The following is a 22,884-nucleotide window of genomic DNA, read 5'->3' as shown; positions in this document are numbered from 1 at the left end:
TTGGAGGATCACCAGACCAGAAAAGTGAAAAAAAAAATCTAAGTCAAGTGTGCCTTCAAAATGATAGGAAAAAAACGGACGCGGATGACAATCTTGTGTGCCTCCGTGTTTTTTCACGGACCCATTGACTTTAATGGGTCCGCGAACCGTTGTCTGTCCAAAAAATAGGACAGGTCATATTTTTTTGACTGACAGGAAACACGGATCACGGACGTGGATGACAAACGGTGCATTTTCCGAGTTTTCAACGGACCCATTGAAAGTCAATGGGTCCTTAGAAAATCACGGAAAATGGAACAACGGACACGGATGCACACAACGGTGGTGTGCATGAGGCCTAAAAGACAACTTTTACAATTCTTTTTTTATACAAAGTTGTCATTTGACAGAGATATTTCTCACCCAGCATGGGTATATGTAAAAATACACCCCAAAACACATTGCCCTACTTCTCCTTAGTACGGCGATACCACATGTGTGACACTTTTTTGCAGCCTAGGTGCGTAAAGGGGCCGAAAGTCCAAGTACCTTTTAGGCTTTACAGGGTTGCTCACAATTTAGCCCCTCCCAAAATGCCAGAACAGTAAACACACCCCACAAATGACCCCATTTCGGAAAGTAGACACCCCAAGGTATTCACTGAGGGGCATATGGAGTCCATGAAAGATTGAACTTTTTGTCACAAGTTAGCGGAAAGGGAGACTTTGTGAGAAAAAAATAAATAAGAAATTTCCGCTAACTTGTGCCAAAAAAAAAAAAAAACTTCTATGAACTCGCCATGCCCCTCACGGAATACCTTGGGGTGTCTTTTTTTCAAAATGGGGTCACATGTGGTGTATTTATACTGTCACATGTGGTGTATTTATACTGCCCTGGCATTTTAGGGGCCCTAAAGCGTGAGAATCCAAATGCCTAAAAATTTGGGAATTAGGCTGCAAAAAAGTGTCACACATGTGGTATCGCCATACTCAGAAGAAGTAGGGCAATGTGTTTTGGCGTGTATTTTTACATATACCAATGCTGGGTGAGAGAAATATCTCTGTCAAATGACAGCTTTGTATAAAAAAAATGGGAAAAGTTGTCTTTTAGAGAGAGATTTATCTCACCCAGCATGGGTATATGTAAAAAGACCCCCAAAACACATTGCCCTACATCTCCTGAGTACGGGGATGCCACATGTGTGACACTTTTATGCAGCCAAGATGCGCAAAGGGGCCCAAATTCCAATAAGTACTTTCAGGATTTCACAGGGCATTTTTACGCATTTGGATTCCAAACTACTTCTCACGCTTTAGGGCCCCTAAAATATCCGGGCAGTATAAATACCCTACAAGTGACCCCATTTTGGATAGAAGACACCCCAAGGTATTCCGTGAGGGGTATGGTGAGTTCATGTAAAATTTTATTTTCTGTCACAAGTTAGTGGAATATGAGACTTTAAGAAGAAAAAAAATCATTCTCCGCTAACTTGTGACAAAAAATAAAAACTTCCATGAACTCACTATGCCCATCAGCGAATACCTTAGGGTGTCTACTTTCCGGAATGGGGTCATTTGTGGGGTGTTTCTACTGTCTGGGCATTGTAGAACCTCAGGAAACATGACAGGTGCTCAGAAAGTCAAAGTGCCTAAAGTCACATTTTTGCACCATAGTTTGTAAACGCTATAACTTTTACCCAAACCAATAAATATACACTTATTGCATTTTTGTCAAAGACAAGTAGAACAATACATTTTGCGAAAAATTTATATAGAAATGTAGTTTTATTTGAAAAATTTTACAACTGAAAGTGAAAAATGTCATTTTTTTGCAAAAAAAAAATCGGTAAATTTCGATTAATAACCAAAAAAGTAAAAATGGCAGCAGCAATGAAATACCACCAAATGAAAGCTCTATTGGTGAGAAGAAAAGGAGGTAAAATTTATTTGGGGGGTAAGTTGTATGACCGAGCAATAAACCGTAAATGTAGTGTAGTGCAGAATTGTAAAAAGTGGTCTGGTCATTAAGGGGGTTTAAGCTAGGGGGCTGAGGTGGTTAAGATGCCCTGTTATTGGAATCAGTAATCAAAATTTACAGGGAATGTCACTGCGGTATTTTGGATGAGGAAACATTATACAGGAGAGGCCGCTTTGTTGACTCTAGATAACTTCTGCCTGTTCGCATGTCTCTGTGATGACCACGATCCAATTGGATAGCTTTCCTATCAACTTTCAATGTTCTTTTATGCACCTAACATGGTGACACCGTTAACGGGGAATCATTGTTCGATTTTGGAGAGGGAGCCTGATAAACGGCTACAGCTACTACTTCAAACCAAGGCAGCATAAGTTGCGGGCCTGCAGGTGAGCTGAACCTGTAAAACATTATATGCGAGTGCCTGCGGGTGAGCTGACCCCCTGTAAAACATTATATGCGAGGGCCTGCATGTGAGCTGACCCTGTAAAAGATTTGAGTTGCGGGCCTGCAGCTGAGCTGACCCAGTAAAAGATTTTAGGTGCGGGCCTGCTGGCGAGCTGAGGTGGAACCGACAAACCCAACTTGATTTTAATGGCTGCATTAATCTTGGCCTTGTTAATTTTTATATGAGTCAACCTGTCAGCATTTTCAGTTGACAGGCGGATACACTTATCTGTTATCATGCCACCAGCAGCACTAAGTACACGCTCAGACAAAATGCTGGCGGCAGGGCAGGACAGCACCTCCAAAGTGTAGAGCACCAGTTCGTTCCACATGTCCAGCTTGGACACCCAGTAGACTTAAGGCACTGAGGGATCATTGAGGATGCTGACACGGTCTGCTATGTACTCCTTCACCATCTTCCAAAATTTTTCTCTCCTTGTGACAGTAGACTGCACATCAGGGTGAGGGTGCTGGCGGGGTGTCATGAAACTGTCCCAGGCTTTGCAGAGTGTTGCCCTGCCTCTGTTGGAACTGCTGTGTGTTCCCCTTGTCTCCCCTCCTCGGATGGCCAAGGAAGTACGGACTCTGCCGCCAGCGTTGTCAGATGGAAAATTTTGGAGCAATTTTCCAACAAGTATCTTCTGGTATTGCACCATTTTGCTCGTCCTCTCCACCAGAGGAATAAGAGATGAGAAGTTGTCTTTGTAGCAGAGGTCGAGAAGGGTGAACAACCAGTAATCCGTGTTGTTTAAAATGCGTATAACGCGTGGGTCGCGGGAAAGGCAGCCTAACATGAAGTTAGCCATGTGTGCCAGAGTACCAACAGACGAGACTTCGCTGTCGTCATCAGGAGGATCACTCCCAATCTCCTCTTCCTCCTCTTCTGCCCACCCACGCAGAACAGATGGAATTAAACTTCCATGGGTACTACCCTCTGTAGCGGAGGCAACAGTCTCCTGCTCCTCCTCTTCAGCATCCAATACACGCTGAGAAGACGAACTGAGGGTGGTCTGGCCATCATCAACCTGTGTAATGTATTCCCCCATTTCCAGCTCTTCCACATGCACAGCGTCGTCCTTAATTGTGAGCAGCGAGTGTTTGAGAAGACACAGAAGTGGGATGGTGACACTGATAATAGCGTTATCGCCGCTCATCATTTGTGTTGATTTCTCAAAGTTGCATAAAACCTCACAGAGGTCAGACATCCATGCCCACTTCTCGCTTGTGAATAGGGGAAGCTGACTGGAAAGGCAACGACCATGTTGGTATTCCAAAACTGCCCTCTGCTGCTCACAAAGCCTGGCCAACATGTGGAACGTGGAGTTTCAGGGCTTACGTCGCACAACAGCTGGTGAGCTGGCAATTTCAAGCGCTGCTGCAGCGTTGATGACGTTGGTGACTTGTGGAAATGTGCATACACGTGGCGCATCTTCATCAGTAGCTCAGGCAAATTGGGGTAGGTTTTTAGAAACCGGTGAATCAAAGGACTTTTAGATCTTTGAAACATTTTTCTATCAAATATATTGCGATCACACTCCCGAAACTTTCTGTCCCTTCCTAAGCACAGCTCTCCCTGACTCACAATGAGCCGAACCCGCATCATCGGGTGCTATATAGTACCCGATGACGCGTTCCGGCCAGCCAATCACTAATGCCAGTAGCCAACATGGCTACTGGCATTACAGTGATGGCAGTACTTATCTGCACGTTTATTGGCTGCGTAGCAGCCGGGAAACGTGCGGGGAGAAGACTCGAGCATGGCGCTCGAGCACATGCAGTAATCGGCTGAGTACCGCCATGTGCATAGCGTAGCGTAGCATAGCGTTGCTCGAGCTGAACAGGTATTCGGCCGAGCATGCTCGCTCAACACTAATCAACATGCTCCAAATTTTTTAGAGGTTTAGAGGGTCACCAGCAGGCCCTTACATATAATGTTTTTGTGAGTCACCAGCAGGCCCTCGCCCACAACATTTTTTAGATGGTCAGCTCTGCAGCAGGCCCTCGCCCACAAAGTTTTTTAGATGGTCAGCTCGGCAGCAGGCCCTCACCCCTAATGTTTTAGATGGTCAGATCAGCAGCAGGCCCTCGCCCCTAATGTTTTAGAGGGTCACCAGCAGGCCCTTGTTTCAAATGTTTTTGAGGGTCACCAGCAGGCCATCAATCATAATTTTTCAAGGGTGAGTATGATGCCCTCCTTTATGTGTAATAAAGGGTGTATTGGAGTGTCGGTTCCTTGTAATTTTTGGCACCCTTTCCCTTAGTGCATAGGCTTTATGAGTGTAGGAGTCCCACTACCTGAACAATTGTACCACAATGTGAATGAGGCCCTCCTTTATGTGATATACAGGTTGTATCGGAGTGCCTCTTCCTTGTAATTTTTGGCAGAACTTGCACTTTATATACAAGTAAATATACAGGAAAGAATGTTTCCTAACAATTTTTCCTGTAAAATCGATTTTTGCCGGCTCACTTCCAGCTCACTTTTCAGAAATAGAGGCTAAATTTGATTTGAATACACAGTGTCCCCAAGCACTGCGGATGTAAAAAATATACCAAAACAGACCCCTCTTAGTGGGTGATGGGCGTATTATACAAATGTATCTTATTTCCACAGTCTTATTAGACTAGATTTCACCCTTCATTTCACTCACTAATTAAGTATAAAACTTCACATTTCTTTCAGCAGGTTTTTTAATATCTTGCTTTAGATGTGGAAGTGATATTTAACCACCTCCCGACCGCTGTACGCACATATGCGTCCGGGAGGTGGTTGCTTTACTCCTCCTGGACGCATATACGCGTCATCTCGCGAGACGCGAGATTTCCTGTGAACGCGCGCGCACAGGCGCGCGCGCTCACAGGAACGGAAGGTAAGCGAGTGGATCTCCAGCCTGCCAGCGGCGATCGTTCGCTGGCAGGCTGGAGATCCAAATTTTTTAACCCCTAACAGGTATATTAGACGCTGTTTTCATAACAGCGTCTAATATACCTCCTACCTGGTCCTCTGGTGGTCCCTTTTGTTAGGATCGACCACCAGAGGACTCAGGTAGGTCAGTACAGTCCCACCAAACACCACACTACACTACACCCCCCCCCCGTCACTTATTAACCCCTTATAAACCCCTGATCACCCATGATCACCCCATATAAACTCCCTGATCACCCCCCTGTCATTGATCACCGCCCTGTCATTGATCACCCCCCTGTCAGGCTCCGTTCAGACGTCCGTATGATTTTTACGGATCCACGGATACATGGATCGGATCCGCAAAAAGCATACGGACGTCTGAATGGAGCCTTACAGGGGGGTGATCAATGACAGGCGGGTGATCACCCATATACACTCCCTGATCACTCCCTGTCATTGATCACCCCCCCTGTAAGGCTCCATTCAGACGTCCGCATGATTTTTACGGATCCGATCCATGTATCCATGGATCCGTAAAAATCATGCGGACGTCTGAATGGAGCCTTACAGGGGGGGTGATCAATGACAGGGGGGTGATCAGGGAGTCTATATGGGTGATCACCCCCCCTGTCATTGATCACCCCCCTGTCATTGATCACCCCCCTGGTAAGGCTCCATTCAGACATTTTTTTTGGCACAAGTTAGCGGAAATTTTTTGTTTGTTTTTGTTTTTTCTTACAAAGTCTCATATTCCACTAACTTGTGTCAAAAAATAAAATCTCACATGAACTCACCATACCCCTCACGGAATCCAAATGCGTAAACATTTTTAGACATTTATATTCCAGACTTCTTCTCACGCTTTAGGGCCCCTAAAAAGCCAGGGCAGTATAAATACCCCACATGTGACCCCATTTCGGAAAGAAGACACCCCAAGGTATTCCGTGAGGGGCATATTGAGTCCATGAAAGATTGAAATTTTTGTCCTAAGTTAGCGGAAAGTGAGACTTTGTGAGAAAAAAAACAAAAAAAAAATCAATATCCGCTAACTTATGCAAAAAAAAAAAAATTCTAGGAACTCGCCAGGCCCCTCATTGAATACCTTGGGGTGTCTTCTTTCCAAAGTGGGGTCACATGTGGGGTATTTATACTGCCCTGGCTTTTTAGGGGCCCGAAAGTGTGAGAAGAAGTCTGGGATCCAAATGTCTAAAAATGCCCTCCTAAAAGGAATTTGGGCACCTTTGCGCATCTAGGCTGCAAAAAAGTGTCACACATGTGGTATCGCCGTACTCAGGAGAAGTTGGGGAATGTGTTTTGGGGTGTCATTTTACATATACCCATGCTGGGTGAGAGAAATATCTTGGTCAAATGCCAACTTTGTATAAAAAAATGGGAAAAGTTGTCTTTTGCCAAGATATTTCTCTCACCCAGCATGGGTATATGTAAAATGACCCCCCAAAACACATTGCCCAACTTCTCCTGAGTACGGCGATACCAGATGTGTGACACTTTTTTGCAGCCAAGGTGGGCAAAGGGGCACCTTTCGGATTTCGCAGGCCATTTTTTACACATTTTGATTGCAAGGTACTTCTTACACATTTGGGCCCCTAAATTGCCAGGGCAGTATAACTACCCCACAAGTGACCCCATTTTGGAAAGAAGACACCCCAAGGTATTCCGTGGGGGGCATGGCGAGTTCCTAGAATTTTTTTTTTTTGTCACAATTTAGCAGAAAATTATGATTTTTCTTTTTTTTTCTTTTTTCCTTACAAAGTCTCATATTCCACTAACTTGCGACAAAAAATAAAAAATTCTAGGAACTCGCCATGCCCCTCACGGAATACCTTGGGGTGTCTTCTTTCCAAAATGGGGTCACTTGTGGGGTAGTTATACTGCCCTGGCAATTTAGGGGCCCATATGTGTGAGAAGTACTTTGCAATCAAAATGTGTAAAAAATGCCCTGCAAAATCCGAAAGGTGCACTTTGGAATATGTGCCCCTTTGCCCACCTTGGCAGCAAAAAAGTGTGACACATCTGGTATCGCCGTACTCAGGAGAAGTTGGGCAATGTGTTTTGGGGTGTCATTTTACATATACCCATGCTGGGTGAGAAAAATATCTTGGTCAAATGCCAACTTTGTATAAAAAAATGGGAAAAGTTGTCTTTTGCCAAGATATTTCTCTCACCCAGCATGGGTATATGTAAAATGACACCCCAAATCACATTCCCCAACTTCTCCTGAGTACGGCGATACCAGATGTGTGACACTTTTTTGATGCCAAGGTGGGCAAAGGGGCACATATTCCAAAGTGCACCTTTCGGATTTCACCGGTCATTTTTTACAGATTTTGATTGCAAAGTACTTCTCACACATATGGGCCCCTAAATTGCCAGGGCAGTATAACTACCCCACAAGTGACCCCATTTTGGAAAGAAGACACCCCAAGGTATTCCGTGAGGGGCATGGCGAGTTCCTAGAATTTTTTATTTTTTGTCGCAAGTTAGTGGAATATGAGACTTTGTAAGGAAAAAAGAGAAAAAAAAAAAAAATCATCATTTTCCGCTAACTTGTGACAAAAAATAAAAAATTCTAGGAACTCGCCGTGCCCCTCACGGAATACCTTGGGTGTCTTCTTTCCAAAATGGGGTCACTTGTGGGGTAGTTATACTGCCCTGGCAATTTAGGGGCCCAAATGTGTGAGAAGTACCTTGCAATCAAAATGTGTAAAAAATGGCCTGCAAAATCTGAAAGGTGCACTTTGGAATATGTGCCCCTTTGCCCACCTTGGCTGCAAAAAAGTGTCACACATCTGGTATCGCCGTACTCAGGAGAAGTTGGGGAATGTGTTTTGGGGGGTCATTTTACATATAACCATGCTGGGTGAGAGAAATATCTTGGCAAAAGACAACTTTTCCCATTTTTTTATACAAAGTTGGCATTTGACCAAGATATTTTTCTCACCCAGCATGGGTATATGTAAAATGACACCCCAAAACACATTCCCCAACTTCTCCTGAGTACGGCGATACCAGATGTGTCACACTTTTTTGCTGCCAAGGTGGGCAAAGGGGCGCATATTCCAAAGTGCACCTTTTGGATTTCACCGCTCATTTTTTACACATTTTGATTGCAAAGTTCTTCTCACACATTTGGGCCCCTAAATTGCCAGGGCAGTATAACTACCCCACAAGTGACCCCATTTTGGAAAGAAGACACCCCAAGGTATTCTGTGAGGGGCATGGTGAGTTCCTAGAATTTTTTATTTTTTGTCGCAAGTTAGTGGAATATGAGACTTTGTAAGAAAAAAAATAAAAAATAAAATCATCATCATTTTCCGCTAACTTGTGACAAAAAATAAAAAGTTCTATGAACTCACTATGCCCATCAGCGAATACCTTAGGGTGTCTACTTTCCGAAATGGGGTCATTTGTGGGGGTTTTCTACTGTTTGGGCATTGTAGAACCTCAGGAATCATGACAGGTGCTCAGAAAGTCAGAGCTGTTTCAAAAAGCGGAAATTCACATTTTTGTACCATAGTTTGTAAATGCTATAACTTTTACCCAAACCATTATTTTTTTGCCCAAACATTTTTTTTTTTATCAAAGACATGTAGAACAATAAATTTGGCGAAAAATTTATATATGGATGTCGTTTTTTTTGCAAAATTTTACAGCTGAAAGTGAAAAATGTCATTTTTTTGCAAAAAAATCGTTACATTTTGATTAATAACAAAAAAAGTAAAAATGCCAGCAGCAATGAAATACCACCAAATGAAAGCTCTATTAGTGAGAAGAAAAGGAGGTAAAATTCATTTGGGTGGTAAGTTGCATGACCGAGCGATAAACGGTGAAAGGAGTGTAGTGCCGAAGTGTAAAAAGTGGCCTGGTCATGAAGGGGGTTTCACCTAGCGGGGCTGAAGTGGTTAAAATACTGCAGTAGGATTCAGAGTATTAGGCCACATGCACACGACCGTATGTGTTTTGCGGTCCGCAAATTGTGGATCTGCAAAAAAAAAACGGATGACGTCCGTATGGCATCACTTGAATGGGTCCGCAAATCCGGAGATGCGGTGCGGAACGGAACCCTACGGAAGCACTACGGAGTGCTTCCGTGGGTTCCGTTCCGTGCCTCCGCACCGCAAAAAGATAGAACTTGCTCTATCTTTTTGCAGACCGCAATTTGCAGTCCACAGCACGGGCACGGAGGGGCAACGGTCGTGTGAACAAGCCCTTAGGCAGGGAAACAACACTACATAGATTATACTAGAGTGGTTAGCGCTGGTGTATGCGCGCAACACACCAGTATAACTAATGGAGAGAGATCAAAAAAGCCACTGCAGCGACTATAGGCAGTAGACATATACACACCTTATATACATAAGGCCTCATGCATAGTGATGAGCGGCAGGGGCACTAATCGAATTCGTGATATTTTGTGAAAATTCCCCATATAGTCGAAAATTCGTTATCTCAGTCATTACTTTCTTGATTGCGTAAATCGGCAATTGAAAAATTTGCGATAAAAAAATCGCAGTACGAAAATTCCCAATCAAGACTACTCCTAAAGTCAAATATATTGCAGCCTTCTCATTGGCCCACAAGCTAGAAGCAGGGAGGCATCATGGGTACTGTTTAAAAAAAAATCTTGAATATTCGAAATGATAAATATATATCACTATATTATAATTATTTGCAAATTTTCCAATATTCGCAATAAAAATGTACAATTCGAATATTCGTGATCAACACTACTTATGCACACGAACGTATTTGGTTTTCATGTCCGTTTTTTTTTTTTTGCTGATAGGATGTGGACCCATTTATTTCAATGGGCCCACAAAAAATGCGGACAGCACACCGTGTGCTATCCTCATCTGTATGTCCGTTCTGTAGCCCCGCAAAAAAAATAGAACATGTCCTAGGGTAGGATTATCTAAATCAGGGTTATTCACTTTAGAAAAAAAGACGACTGAGGAGAGATCTAATTACTATGTATAAATCACTAAGAGGGGTCCGTTTTGGAAATACTTGTGCTGATGTCACCTCCGGAGACAGTCTGGATGTGCAGTGAGCGGCGATACAACAGAGGATGGACCGTGTTTATGTAGGAGCTTGTGTGATCCTCCACTTCTTATTCTAGATGCTTCCACTTCCCAATGATAGGACTTGGAGGTGACTGGGGCAGATCTAGCACATCAGCTCCACCACTGCTGCTGGTCTATGGAGGCTGTCTGGTTGGCTTTTATACACTCTGGTGATGTCATCAGAGGATAATGAGACTCCTCCCCCAGCAGAGCACACTGTCTGAGAGCTTAGTCCAGGAGCTGGTGCTCACTGTGGGGTTGGAAATGTCCATACTGCTCTGTGTGTCCCTCATAATGCACGTCGGGTACTGTCAGGGTGAGTGTGAGCGGACTTATTCTGTATTAACCCTGTAGTTGCTGTCAGCCTCTGCTTTACTATACTGTGGGAGCTCTGACGCCTGCAGTGTGCTGCTGTTCTCCTCTCGACGTGTCCTCTATGTAGCAGAGCTGAATGTGTCATTGATCTGCCTCCTAGTTTCACTTCTATCTCTCTGTACGACCTCTGCTTTACAATGTGACGGTTAGAAGAGATTTTCTTGTGAGGTTTTGGCTTTTTTGTGTTATCCTTGAACTTGTCTTCGGTGATGGTTTTTAACCCCTTCCTGCAGTTGCCAGACTATTATTAATGCGGCTACACCGGCGTCACCGGCGCTGTACATGTGGTTTAGGTCTCTTGCACACGACCGTATGGCTTTTTCAGTATTTTGAGGTCCGCATAAAAAAAGGAAATGCAAAAAATGCAGATGACGTCCCTGTGCATTCCTTTGTTTCCGGAACAGAACATCCGGCCCCTGATAGAACAGTTGTATCCTTGTCCGTTATGCGGACAATATCAGGACATGTTCTATCTTTGAACGGAACGGAAATACGGAAACGGAAAGGATACCTACCTTTTTTTTGCGGATCCATTGAAATGAATAGTTCCATATACGGTCCATATATACGAAACGCAAAAAAACGGAACGTATGAGAAAACATTTGTGTGTCAGAGGCCTTAAGGAGTATCAACACGTAAGGGGGAGTCTTTCAATTAACCCTTTCAGAATACAGTGCCCCAACTGTATGGAACAGCGTAGCAGACCGCAATCGTATGCGGCATGTCAATGGCCGACATACACAACTGTAGGAAAAAGTCTTCAGCCAAAGTGCTCTCCCCTTTTTATATAACAGGGTTTTGCAGCGATCCATCGCAATGTAAAGTAAAACAAATCCGTCAGTGGAGATCTTCTTGATCGGAGCGCGCCACCTGCTGGCTGTAAAATGAACTGCGAGTCTGCAGTCCTACAGTGACTGTGGCAGAAAGGGGTTAATTCACTTTTTTTCATTAAAAAGTAAAAATAAAAATGTATGAAAAATAAAAAGTGAAATAAAATAAAAAGTTATATCTATAGTTATTAGTTTTAGCAACAGTATAGAAGACTGTGTGCACAGACATCCAGACACATTCACACATTTTCCCCCTTTTTGATTTAATAAAAAAATTTAATCTATTTCTTAGTTGTATCAATAGTATAACAGACTTTGTGTAAAATATACAAACGTACACCCATTTTTTTCCCTTTTTCTTTCATAAAAAATTTAAAATATGTCAAAATTTCCCCAAGATGGGAACCTTACGGGGTCAATATAAAAAAGTCGCTTTGAAGGCGTTTGTAAGGTTTTGGCTGCCATCTGTACGGTGCCAGAGAACCAGCAACAGAAAAATCCAAAATGTATTCTAGTCTTTTGAAGTCTTGCAGTGAGCCCAGCCCAGCGGCATACCTACAATATAGGCGGACCGAGCGACTGCACAGAACGTATTCTTTTCACGCAGCTGCCATTAGGGGGAGCTCCATGCAAAGAGATTATTACAGCATTCATTGTAGTTGTATTAATTCCTATTCATTGAGCTCCCCCCAGTGGTGGCTGCAGGCAGTCAGCTAGCTGTATAATAGAACAGAAGCAAGGGATTTATCAATGCATGTTTGTCAGCGCAAATACTTTGAGAAATACTTTGTGTTCAGAATGAGCACCATATTTTTGAAGCACCTGTTCCTCTCAGGTTGGTGAGGCCAAAGGTAAATAGACGCAATGCACCAGAATTCTGCAAACAGAAATAACAAAGTAGATACAGTGGTGCCATACTCACTATAGAAAATGTGAAAGTGCTAATGCTACTTTATAAATGCGAGATTCTTGGGAAATACATTTTGTACAAAATTATTTGTGCCTGTCCGCCAACGACAAGGCGATCTCTTTAGGACAGGAACCTACACTAAATACTACCTCCTCTGGTGCTAGTGGCCTCCATTAAACCCAGGGAATGCAGGTTCCACATGCTGCACCCTCTGTGCTTTGATTGAGACGGCCGGGCAGTGAAAATGACATCACGCCTGGCCCTGTCAATCAAAGTGTAGAGAGCGCAGCACTTACAGAGAGAGCTGAGCTTCTAGATGTAACGGCAATGAGCCCATTGCTCCCAGAGGCTGATTTGCATTCTTTGCAAATACATTTTGTACTAAATTATTTGTGCCTGTCCTCCAACGACCAGGTGATCTGTTTAGCTCAGAGGCCTACACTAAATACTACTTCCTCTGGTGATGTAGTGGCCTCCATTAAACTCAGGGAATGCAGGTTCTATATGCTGCACCCTCTGCACTTTGATTGACATGGCAGGGTAGTGAAAATGTCATCACGCCTGGCCCTGTCAATCAAAGTGGAGAGGGTGAGGCACTTTCAGAGAGAGCTGAGCTTCTAGGTGTAACGGCAATGCCCTTGTTGCTCCTAGAGGCTCATTTGTATATATCTAAACATCATCTGGTTTGTGGGCTGCACTTATACAAGCAGACAAACAACACGAGTTTGTGAGCGTTCACGTATTTGATTTCAAGTGTGTGTTTGTATTAAGTGTGTGACTTTACATTACGTGACTTCAGATTCAGGGACTTTAGGAGGGGACTACAGTAAGTTACATTCTTATCACTGCACTATATTTTATTATTCTCTTTTCTTGCGTAATCCCCATTTAGCATGTGTTCCATTATTGACAACGCAGTCCAGTGCACATCTTGCATGATGTATGCAGTCCTGGAACAGCCGTTTGAGTGTGCATATCTTTGTTCAAAACGTGAGCAAATTGCCCGTTTGGAATCGCACATCGAGTATCTAACCGGGCGAGTTTCAACACTGAGAAGCGTTGATAATTTGGAAAAGAGTTTGCTTCTCACTGAGCAAGCGCTCTATGGGGTAGATGTGGTAGCGAGGAGGCTCAGGAAAGTGAGGCAGCTAGCTGGGTAACAGTTAGAAAGCGGGGTAGAGGGAAGAGTGCCAGGGAGGCTAGCCCTGATCGGACACAAGGTTGGCAGATGAGGGGGATGTCAGTTCAGGGATGGCACTGCTGCAGCCGGACCCTTCCTCTGCCAGTCAGGGGAATGTCAGCTCCATTAAGCAGGGGACCAGGAGAGCAGGGCAGATGGGTGCTGGTAGTGGGAGACTCAATTATTTGGGGTATGGATAGGGTGTGACAGGTGCAGCACTATGAAGTGCCTTTTGCGCTGTGGCATTAGAAGAATTTTGATATCTCTAACCTTTTAGTATAACCAGACTGTCTATTACTCTGTAATTCCTCTAGCGCTGTTCTATGGAAGCTGTAGGTTTAAAGAGCACACCAAATGCTTGAAATAACTTCTTTATTAACTTCAACTTTTCTTCATATATAACACTGCCGTCCATGTGCAAAACACGTGTTGAATAAAGTATCACAAAATGGCGGTATGCATAAGATGGTGGTTCATCTGTTCAATCTTGTCAGTCAACATAAAATGGTGGATATATTTCTCTCTTGAGTATCTGTACTCTCAGTTTAAGTTATTTAAGCACTTTATGATCTCTCTGAGAGGTACATCTGAGGTCTAACTAATAGTTCTACTTGCTCCACTTGGTTTGCAGTTTGTTCTATGCAATTGTTTTGAGCAGTTTGTAATTTGGCTTATTATGATCTGGTCTGAGCAGTTCGTAATTTGGTAAAAACTGTAAGTAAACACATATAACTGGTTCAGTATACTGTTCTAGTCACAATACTAACAATAGGAACATATCATAACTGTTCTAAATATCTATTTTGGCCTCTTTGCTTCCATAAAAATGAATTTTGACTGGAACTGTGTGTCTGTTCAGCTCCTCTCTCTGGTGAATATTGATTCCAGCTAGGGAATTTCCCACACAGGCTCAGTGTGAGGCTGACTGTGATTGGTCAAGACTCTGTCACAACCAGACAGCTGAGAAGCTCTGACAGAGGCCTTTCAGAACCTCCTCCTTGAGTTCTCTTTGTTGTGCTGTTCAGTTCCTCATCTCGTTAGCCTCTCTCAGCTGTCATGGAGTTGGACTGATTGCTTCCCTTTAAATCCCTCCCCATGGTGCATTGCTGGGCGGCTTATACTTCCTCTTGGAGTGTGTGTGCATGCTGATCTTGTTTTCCAGTCTGCTACAAAGTTAAGTGCTGAACATTTATCTGTTATTTTCGGTTTGCTGGATCCCAGGTGACCCTGACTCCCTCCGTGTCTGGAGTAGGGAGCCGGTGGTCGTGTCCCCTCACTATTGTAGGGTGTTCAGGGGTTATATAGTCGAGGTACGTGGATATGCAAACCTCCACCTTTCGGATCTTTGCATAGGCTGAGCAGCCAGGGATAGTCTCAGGTCTTGTGCAGGGGTCTCCCTTTTGGTTCCTTAGCTTTGGATCCACTCAGTCATATATGCATGTTGCTTTGTCTTGTTTCCTGTACACCGTCCGTGACAGACTCCTGCTCAGCAACAACAGTTTAACTCTATGCGTTCTGTTATGTCTGCTGTGTCATTGAGCTTACCTTACATTCACATACTCACAGGACCGCGCGTTCACAGGATCGCGTAGTTCACAAGTTCATCTGCAGCCTGCCGGCCGCGATCATTGGCTGGCAGGCTGTGGATTTTTGAATCGACCAATGAAATGGTTATGTCAGACGCTATTTTGAAAATAGCGTCTGATATAACTGCTGCCTGGTCCTCTGGTGGTCCCTTTTGCTTGGATCGACCACCAGAGGACACAGGCAGCTCTGTAAGTAGCACCAAATCACCACACTACACATTAGACATTACCCTGTCATTTATTAACCCCTTATTTAGCACCTGATCACCCATATTAGACTCCCTGATCACCCTGATCACCCCCTTATCCACCCCCTGTCATTGATCACCCCCTGTCATTGATCACCCCCCCTGTAAGGGTCCCTCATCCCTGCCAGGTAGTTAGCTACTTGCTAGGTAGTTTAGCGCCCAGCCCACCGCACCACAGTCACTGATTTGTCGCTGATCAGCGTCATCGCTGTCGCTAATCAGCACTAGTACTATATAGTATCTGTAAGTGATCAATACTGATCGCAATCAGATCTATATCAGTACATTAGGGTCACCTTAGGTTCTACAAAAAACGCCGTGTTCGCCCGATCAGGCCTGATCTTGTGCGCACACTTGCGTTCAGTCCGCCCCACCGCAGTGACAGAATTTTTTTTTTCTGATCACTGCAAAAACACCGTAAAATCGCTGCGCCGCTATAAAAGATCACTTTTGAGCTTTTTGGATCTTTATTAGCGATCGCAGCTTTACTTCGCAAGCACTCCTTTTTACTAGGTAGGTTTGCTCTTTTTCCCGGGTAGTCTCAGAGGAATACCCCCTAAATTTAGTGAACCCAAAATGTCAAACAAGGGGTATTCCGCTGAAGAGGCCTACAGGATTCTGGCCGTGATGGATGAAAGCGATGGGGACGCCTTATCCGCTGAATCCAGTGGTTCAGAATATAAACCTGTAGACAGCAGTGGCACTCTAACCGCTAGCGAAGATGACGAGGTAGAGGTCCCTGCTACGGTCAGGCGTACCCGATCCCATGTCAGTGTAATGCATACCCCGCATGATGAGCCTCATTTGCAGCAGAGTGGTGCTAGCGCTGATCTTGCTTATGGTGCGGCATACACCAGCAGCGCAGCACATCCTGGACTTTCTACCAGCACTGCCGTATTCCCTGGTGAAGTGGCGAGCACCAGAAGGGCAGGTCCAGCTGGTACGGTGGCACGTGCAATAACTCCCCCGTCGCAGCCACCGCGTTCATAGGCCCGTAGAACCCTTAGTCTGCCAGAGGTGCTGGCAAATCCTAATTGGCAATCCTCTGATTCCGCCGCACCCGTATTGCCCCCTTTAACCGCCCAGTCTGGAGTTCGCGTGGAGACGGCTCATTTAGGATCGGCCCTTCAGTTTTTTTAGCTGTTCTTAACCGCGGATCTCTATGACCTAGTTGTGGCTAAAACCAACCTCTACGCCACACAGTTTATTACCGCCAATCCGGAAAGCTACTATGCCCAGCCTTTCCGGTGGAAACCAGTCACCGTTTCCGAGTTTAAATTTTTTTTGGGCCTTATCCTCAGCATGGGTCTAACTAAAAAAAATGTATTGCAGTCATATTGGTCTAAAGACCCAATACATTACATGCCCATGTTCTCTGCTGCAATGTCCAGGGCACGTTTTGAGGTCATCATGTGCTTTATGCATTTTGCTGACAATAGCACCTGTCATCCAAGAGGCCATCCTGCTTATGACCGGCTCCACAAAATTCGGCCCCTCATAGACCATTTGTCATCCAGATTTGCAGATGCGTATACCCCAATCAAAACGTCTGCATAGACGAGTCCCTAGTACATTTTACCGGGCGCCTTGGCATAAAACAGTACATCCCCAGCAAGCGCGCCCGGTATGGGGTCAAACTGTATAAGCTCTATGAAAGGGCCACAGGCTACACATATCGTTTTAGGGTCTATGAGGGAAAAGACTCAAAACTGGTGCCGGTCGTATGACCTGACTACCTGGGGAGCAGTGGCAAGATTGTCTGGGACTTGGTGTCACCCTTATTCCACAAGGGGTACCACTTATACGTGGATAATTTTTACTTAAGTGTGGCCCTCTTTCGGCACTTACATATAGTCGGAATTCAATGCTGTGGCACCGCGCGACCTAGTCGCCGGGGCTTCCCCCAACGGCTCGTTAGTACCCGACTTGCACGGGGGGAGAGGGCTGCCTTGTGCGACTAAGAACTGCTCGCAGTGAAGTGGAGGGACAAGAGGGACGTTTACCTTCTGTCCACCATTCACGCAGACACGACTGTACAAATTGAAAGGGCAACTGGAGTCATTGTGAAACCCCTCTCTGTCCACGACTATAACCTTCACATGGGAGGGGTGGACTTCAATGACCAGATGTTGGCTCCCTATTTAGTTTCCCGCAGAACCAGACGCTGGTATAAGAAGGTGTCTGTTTATTTGATCCAATTGGCAATGTACAATAGTTTTGTTCTCTACAGTAAGGCTGGGAGAACAGGATCCTTCCTAAAATTCCAGGAAGAGATCATTTCGGAAATCCTGTATCCAGGAGGGTCCGTGCCCCAAGGCCCTGATGTAGTGAGCCAGCTACATGGCAGACACTTCCCGTCTGTCTATCCTGGTACCCCAACTCAACGTTCCCCAAGAAAAAGATGTCGTGTCTGTAGCAGGGGTGGAATAAGGCGTGATACCACCTTTTTTTGTCCTGACTGTCCTGACCAGCCTGCCCTATGCATAGGGGAGTGTTTCCGCAAGTTCCACACTCAGGTACACTATTAGCATAGGGATTGCGTACACAGGACAGGCACACATGGGTCTTAGGGCCCTTTCACACAGAGCTGCCACAAACCTCTCCTTTCACCTGGGACAAAGTGCATAATGTACTTGGCCACATCTCTGGGCGATTTGCGCTTTGCACATTGTCCTAAAGGGAAGGAGAGGTTTGCCCAATAAAGGTAAAAAAAACAAAAAAATAAATAAAAAATCACCGGTAAGCAAAAAAGTTATTGTTCTGTTTCAAAAGTTTATAAAAGTTAATGTTCTCTAAAGTTAATGTTAATAAATTTATTGCGTTGCGGCCTGTTTTTCTTTTACCTTCTAGGTGGACCAAGCGATCAAGCAGCTGAAGCACTGATGTGCATTCTGATAGAAGCATTGCGCTGCTGTCAGATTACACAAAAGTCAGTGTATGCGGCGCTGCAAGACGAGATTTCTCCTCTGCAGTAAAAGATACGTTTGCCGAGGCATATCGGCTGAGGAGGCGGCGGTGTTCATATACTTTGGCAAACTCTTTGTATATATAAAAAAATATAAAAAATCCCGGCAATGATTTATTCATCCACATCGATTGATGTGAATGGAGAAATCGGGTTTGCCAGGGAATACGAGCTAAGTGGGTATGGATGTTGGGCGGAGCTCCTATGTCCTGGCAGACGCCTTTCCCCCTCCTTTTTTTTTTTTTGGCAGAGATTTTTTCATCCACATTGATCGATGCGAATGAAGAAATCTGTGCCGTTAATTTTTTTTCTTTCAGCCCAGAGGCTGAACGGAAAAAAAAATCTCATTACCTGTATGCTCAATATAAGGAGAATAGCAGAAACTCCTAATGCTGGCCATACATGTAATGATTGCGGAGACCCTCAAATGCCAGGGCAGTACAAACACCCCACAAATGACCCCATTTTGGAAAGAAGACACCCCAAGGTATTCGCTGAGGAGCATATTGAGTCCATGAAAGTTTAAAATTTTTGACCCAAGTTAGCGGAAATTGAGACTTTGTGAGAAAAAAAATATATATATCAATTTCCGCTAACTTATGCCAAAAAAAAAATATTTCTATGAACTCGCCATGCCCCTCATTGAATACCTTGGGGTGTCTTCTTTCCAAAATGGGGTCACATGTGGGGTATTTATACTGCCCTGGCTTTTTAGGGGCCCTAAAGCGTGAGAAGAAGTCTGGGATCCAAATGTCTAAAAATGCCCTCCTAAAAGGAATTTGGGCACCTTTGCGCATCTAGGCTGCAAAAAAGTGTCACACATGTGGTATCACCGTACTCAGGAGAAGTTGGGGAATGTGTTTTGGGGTGTCATTTTACATATACCCATGCTGGGTGAGATAAATATCTTGGTCAAATGCCAACTTTGTATAAAACAAATGGGAAATGTTGTCTTTTGCCAAGATATTTCTCTCACCCAGCATGGGTATATGTAAAATGACACTCCAAAACACATTCCCCAACTTCTCCTGAGTACGGCGATACCAGATGTGTGACACTTTTTTGCAGCCTAGGGGGGCAAAGGGGCACACATTCCAAAGAGCACCTTTCGGATTTCACTGGTCATTTTTTACTGATTTTGATTGCAAACTACTTCTCATGCATATGGGCCCCTAAAATGCCAGGGCAGTATAACTACCCCACAAGTGACCCCATTTTGGAAAGAAGACACCCCAAGGTATTCCGTGAGGGGCATGGCGATTTCCTAGAATTTTTTATTTTTTGTCACAAGTTAGCGGAAAATGATGATTTATTATTTTATTTTTTTTCCTTACAAAGTCTCATATTCCACTAACTTGCGACAAAAAATAAAAAATTCTAGGAACTCGCCATTCCCCTCACGGAATACCCTGAGGTGTCTTCTTTCCAAAATGGGGTCACTTGTGGGGTAGTTATACTGCCCTGGCAATTTAGGGGCCCATATGCGTGAGAAGTAGTTTGAAATCAAAATCTGTAAAAAATGGCTGGTGAAATCCTAAAGGTGCTCTTTGGAATGTGTGCCCCTTTGCCCACCTAGGCTGCAAAAAAGTGTCACACATCTGGTATCGCCGTACTCAGGAGAAGTTGGGGAATGTGTTTTGGGGTGTCATTTTACATATACCCATGGGTGAGATAAATATCTTGGTCAAATGCCAACTTTGTATAAAAAAAATTGGAAAAGTTGTCTTTTGCCAAGATATTTCTCTCACCCAGCATAGGTATATGTAAAATGACACCCCAAAACACATTCCCCAACTTCTCCTGAGTACGGCGATACCAGATGTGTGACACTTTTTTGCAGTTAAATTTCGATTAATAACAAAAAAAGTAAAAATGTCAGCAGCAATGAAATACCACCAAATGAAAGCTCTATTAGTGAGAAGAAAAGGAGATAAAATTCATTTGGGTGGTAAGTTGCATGACCGAGCAATAAACCGCTAAAGTTGTGGAGTGCCGATTTGTAAAAAAGGGCCTGGTCACTAGGGGGGTATAAACCTGTGGTCCTTAAGTGGTTAAAGGCATATTTTCTTTTCTGCTTCTGTGAATACAAAATATAACAGTTATATGACATCCAACCATGAAGTCACTGTAAATAACTCTGCTTTTGTCTTTAACACTTAAACATATGAACTGCATTAAGGTTATTGTCATATCTAGCTGTATGCACTTATAAGCCATATTAGCAACCTAGGAAAGGTCTTAGCTGGCCAGCTACATAGGGCGATCTGTCACAAAGACCGGGATCGTCGAACGGTTTGTTGTCTTCCTGGCACTCGAGTTCAACACATCGTGGATTGGGTTGACAGATTACTTGGAGGGGCTGGAGAAGATCCAGCGGTCATGGTCCATATCAGAACCAACGGCAAAGTTAGAGGTAGGTGGAGCATCCTTTAAAATGATTTTAGGGATTTAGGTCACAAGCTTAGGGCAAGGACCTCAAAGGTAGTGTTTTCCAAAATACTACCGGTACCACGAGCCACACAAGAAAAGCAGCAGGAGATTAGGGAGGTTAACAAGTGGCTCAAGAACTGGTGTATGAAAGAGGGCTTTGGGTTCCTGGAGAACTGGGCCAACTTCTCTTTTGGATACAGGCTCTATTGTAGTGATGGGCTGCACCTCAATGGGGAAGGGCCGCTGTGTTGGGGGAGAAGATGGCTAGAAGGTTGGAGGAATGTTTAAACTAGGGACTGGGGGGAGGGTAATTATGTTATAGGATGGGAAGATAGTGCAGGTAGAGCCCGGGGGCGAGGTAGTGCGACTGGGGGAGGAATGGAAGGAGGGACTAGAACAGATCAGAAGGAAAGGTGTAGGGTAAAAAATATACATAAACCTCTTAACTGTATGTCTACTAATGCCAGAAGCATGACTAATAAAACTGGGAAACTGGAATTAGTGATGTGTGAGGAGAAGTATGACATAGTGGGAATAACTGAGACATGGCTGGATGATAGCTATGACAGTGGGAATAACTGAGACATGGCTGGATGATGGCTATGACAGTGGGAATAACTGAGAGATGGCTGGATGATAGCTATGACTGGGAGGTTAATGTACAGGGTTACAGTCTGTTTAGAAAGGATCACCAAAACCGGAGAGGGGGAGGGGTCTGCCTGTATGTAAAGTCCGGTCTAAAGCCCACAGTCCGAGAAGATATAAGTGAGGGACATGAACATGTGGAGTCACTGTGGGTAGAAATACATGGAGGCAAAAACAATAATAAATTACTAATAGGAGTTTACTATAAACCACCTAATATACCAGAGTCCACAGAAAATCTACTACTAAACGAGATAGACGAGGCGGCAAATCATAATGAGGTGGTTATTATGGGAGACTTCAACTACCCAGATATAGACTGGGAAACTGAGAGCTGTACATCTCATAAGGGAAACAGGTTCTTGGCAATAACCAAAGACAATTACCTTTTCCACCTGGTTCAGGACCCGACTAGAGGGACGGCCATACTGGACTTAGTATTAACCAGTAGACCTGACAGAACAACAGACGTGCAGGTTGGGGGACACCTGGGAAATAGTGACCATAAAGTAATAACCTTCCAATTGTCATTCAAAAGAGCGTTTCTACAGGGAGGAACAAAAATACCAAACTTCAAAAAAAGCTAAATTTTGCCAACTAAGAGAGGCCATAAGTGCAACTAACAAAAATAAAAATACAGCCACAAAATGGGATATTTTTAAAAGCATCCTAAACTCTAATTGTGAGAGGTACATACCATATGGGAATAAAAGGTTAAGGAACAAGAAAAAAAACTATGTGGATAAATAGAACCGTAATTAAAGTAATTGTTCCCATTGAAGTCTACTTTGTGGATTTGCTCAACACTAGTGGTGCATCTAACGTAGGGGAAAAAGTGATGTGAGCCCTTTTTTAGATGCAGAGGTCAGAATAGCCTATGGGCGGTGGGTGCCTCTGTATGACGTCCCTCACGAGGCTCCCTTAAACAGTCCCCTCAGGGGGGTCCTCTGACATCACTGCCCATATATGGACACTTGTCAAAGGGAGTCTCCGAGAGAGTGAATAATAGGGCTGGCCTGTCGACTGTATGTGTAGGACTACCAGTCCCAGCAGCACAGTACCGATAAGGGCTCATTCAGATGGCTGTATGCTGTGATCCCTTTTTTTTGCGGATTAGATGCTACCCCATTCACTTCCATAGGGCCCTTTTCTTCCATTGCACGGCTCAGCAAAAAAATGAAACATGTCCTATACTTGTCGGTGAAAATCAGGACATGGCCCTATTGAAGTCTACTGATCAGCAAAAAAATGGAATGCAATACGTTGGTTTTTTTGCGGACATGCTGAACTGTCTGCAAAAAAAAACGGATCCGCATTTTTGC

General features: G+C 44.2%; 1 protein-coding gene across 1 annotated transcript in view; it reads left to right on the top strand.

Annotated features, from left to right (window-relative positions):
• Positions 1-10,607: 10,607 nt before the first annotated feature.
• The window catches only part of LOC122932828 (nectin-3-like protein), a 56,783-nt gene continuing 44,506 nt past the window's right edge, over positions 10,608-22,884 (top strand). The window contains exon 1 of the mRNA XM_044287460.1: positions 10,608-10,708. Coding sequence (XP_044143395.1) covers positions 10,657-10,708 — 52 coding nt within the window. The 5' untranslated portion in view covers positions 10,608-10,656. The remainder of the gene's footprint in view (positions 10,709-22,884) is intronic.

Source organism: Bufo gargarizans, chromosome 3, assembly GCF_014858855.1.
Source record: "Bufo gargarizans isolate SCDJY-AF-19 chromosome 3, ASM1485885v1, whole genome shotgun sequence".
In the NCBI taxonomy this organism is placed as follows: Eukaryota; Metazoa; Chordata; class Amphibia; order Anura; family Bufonidae; genus Bufo; species Bufo gargarizans.
This window is presented reverse-complemented; position numbering and strand designations above follow the sequence as displayed.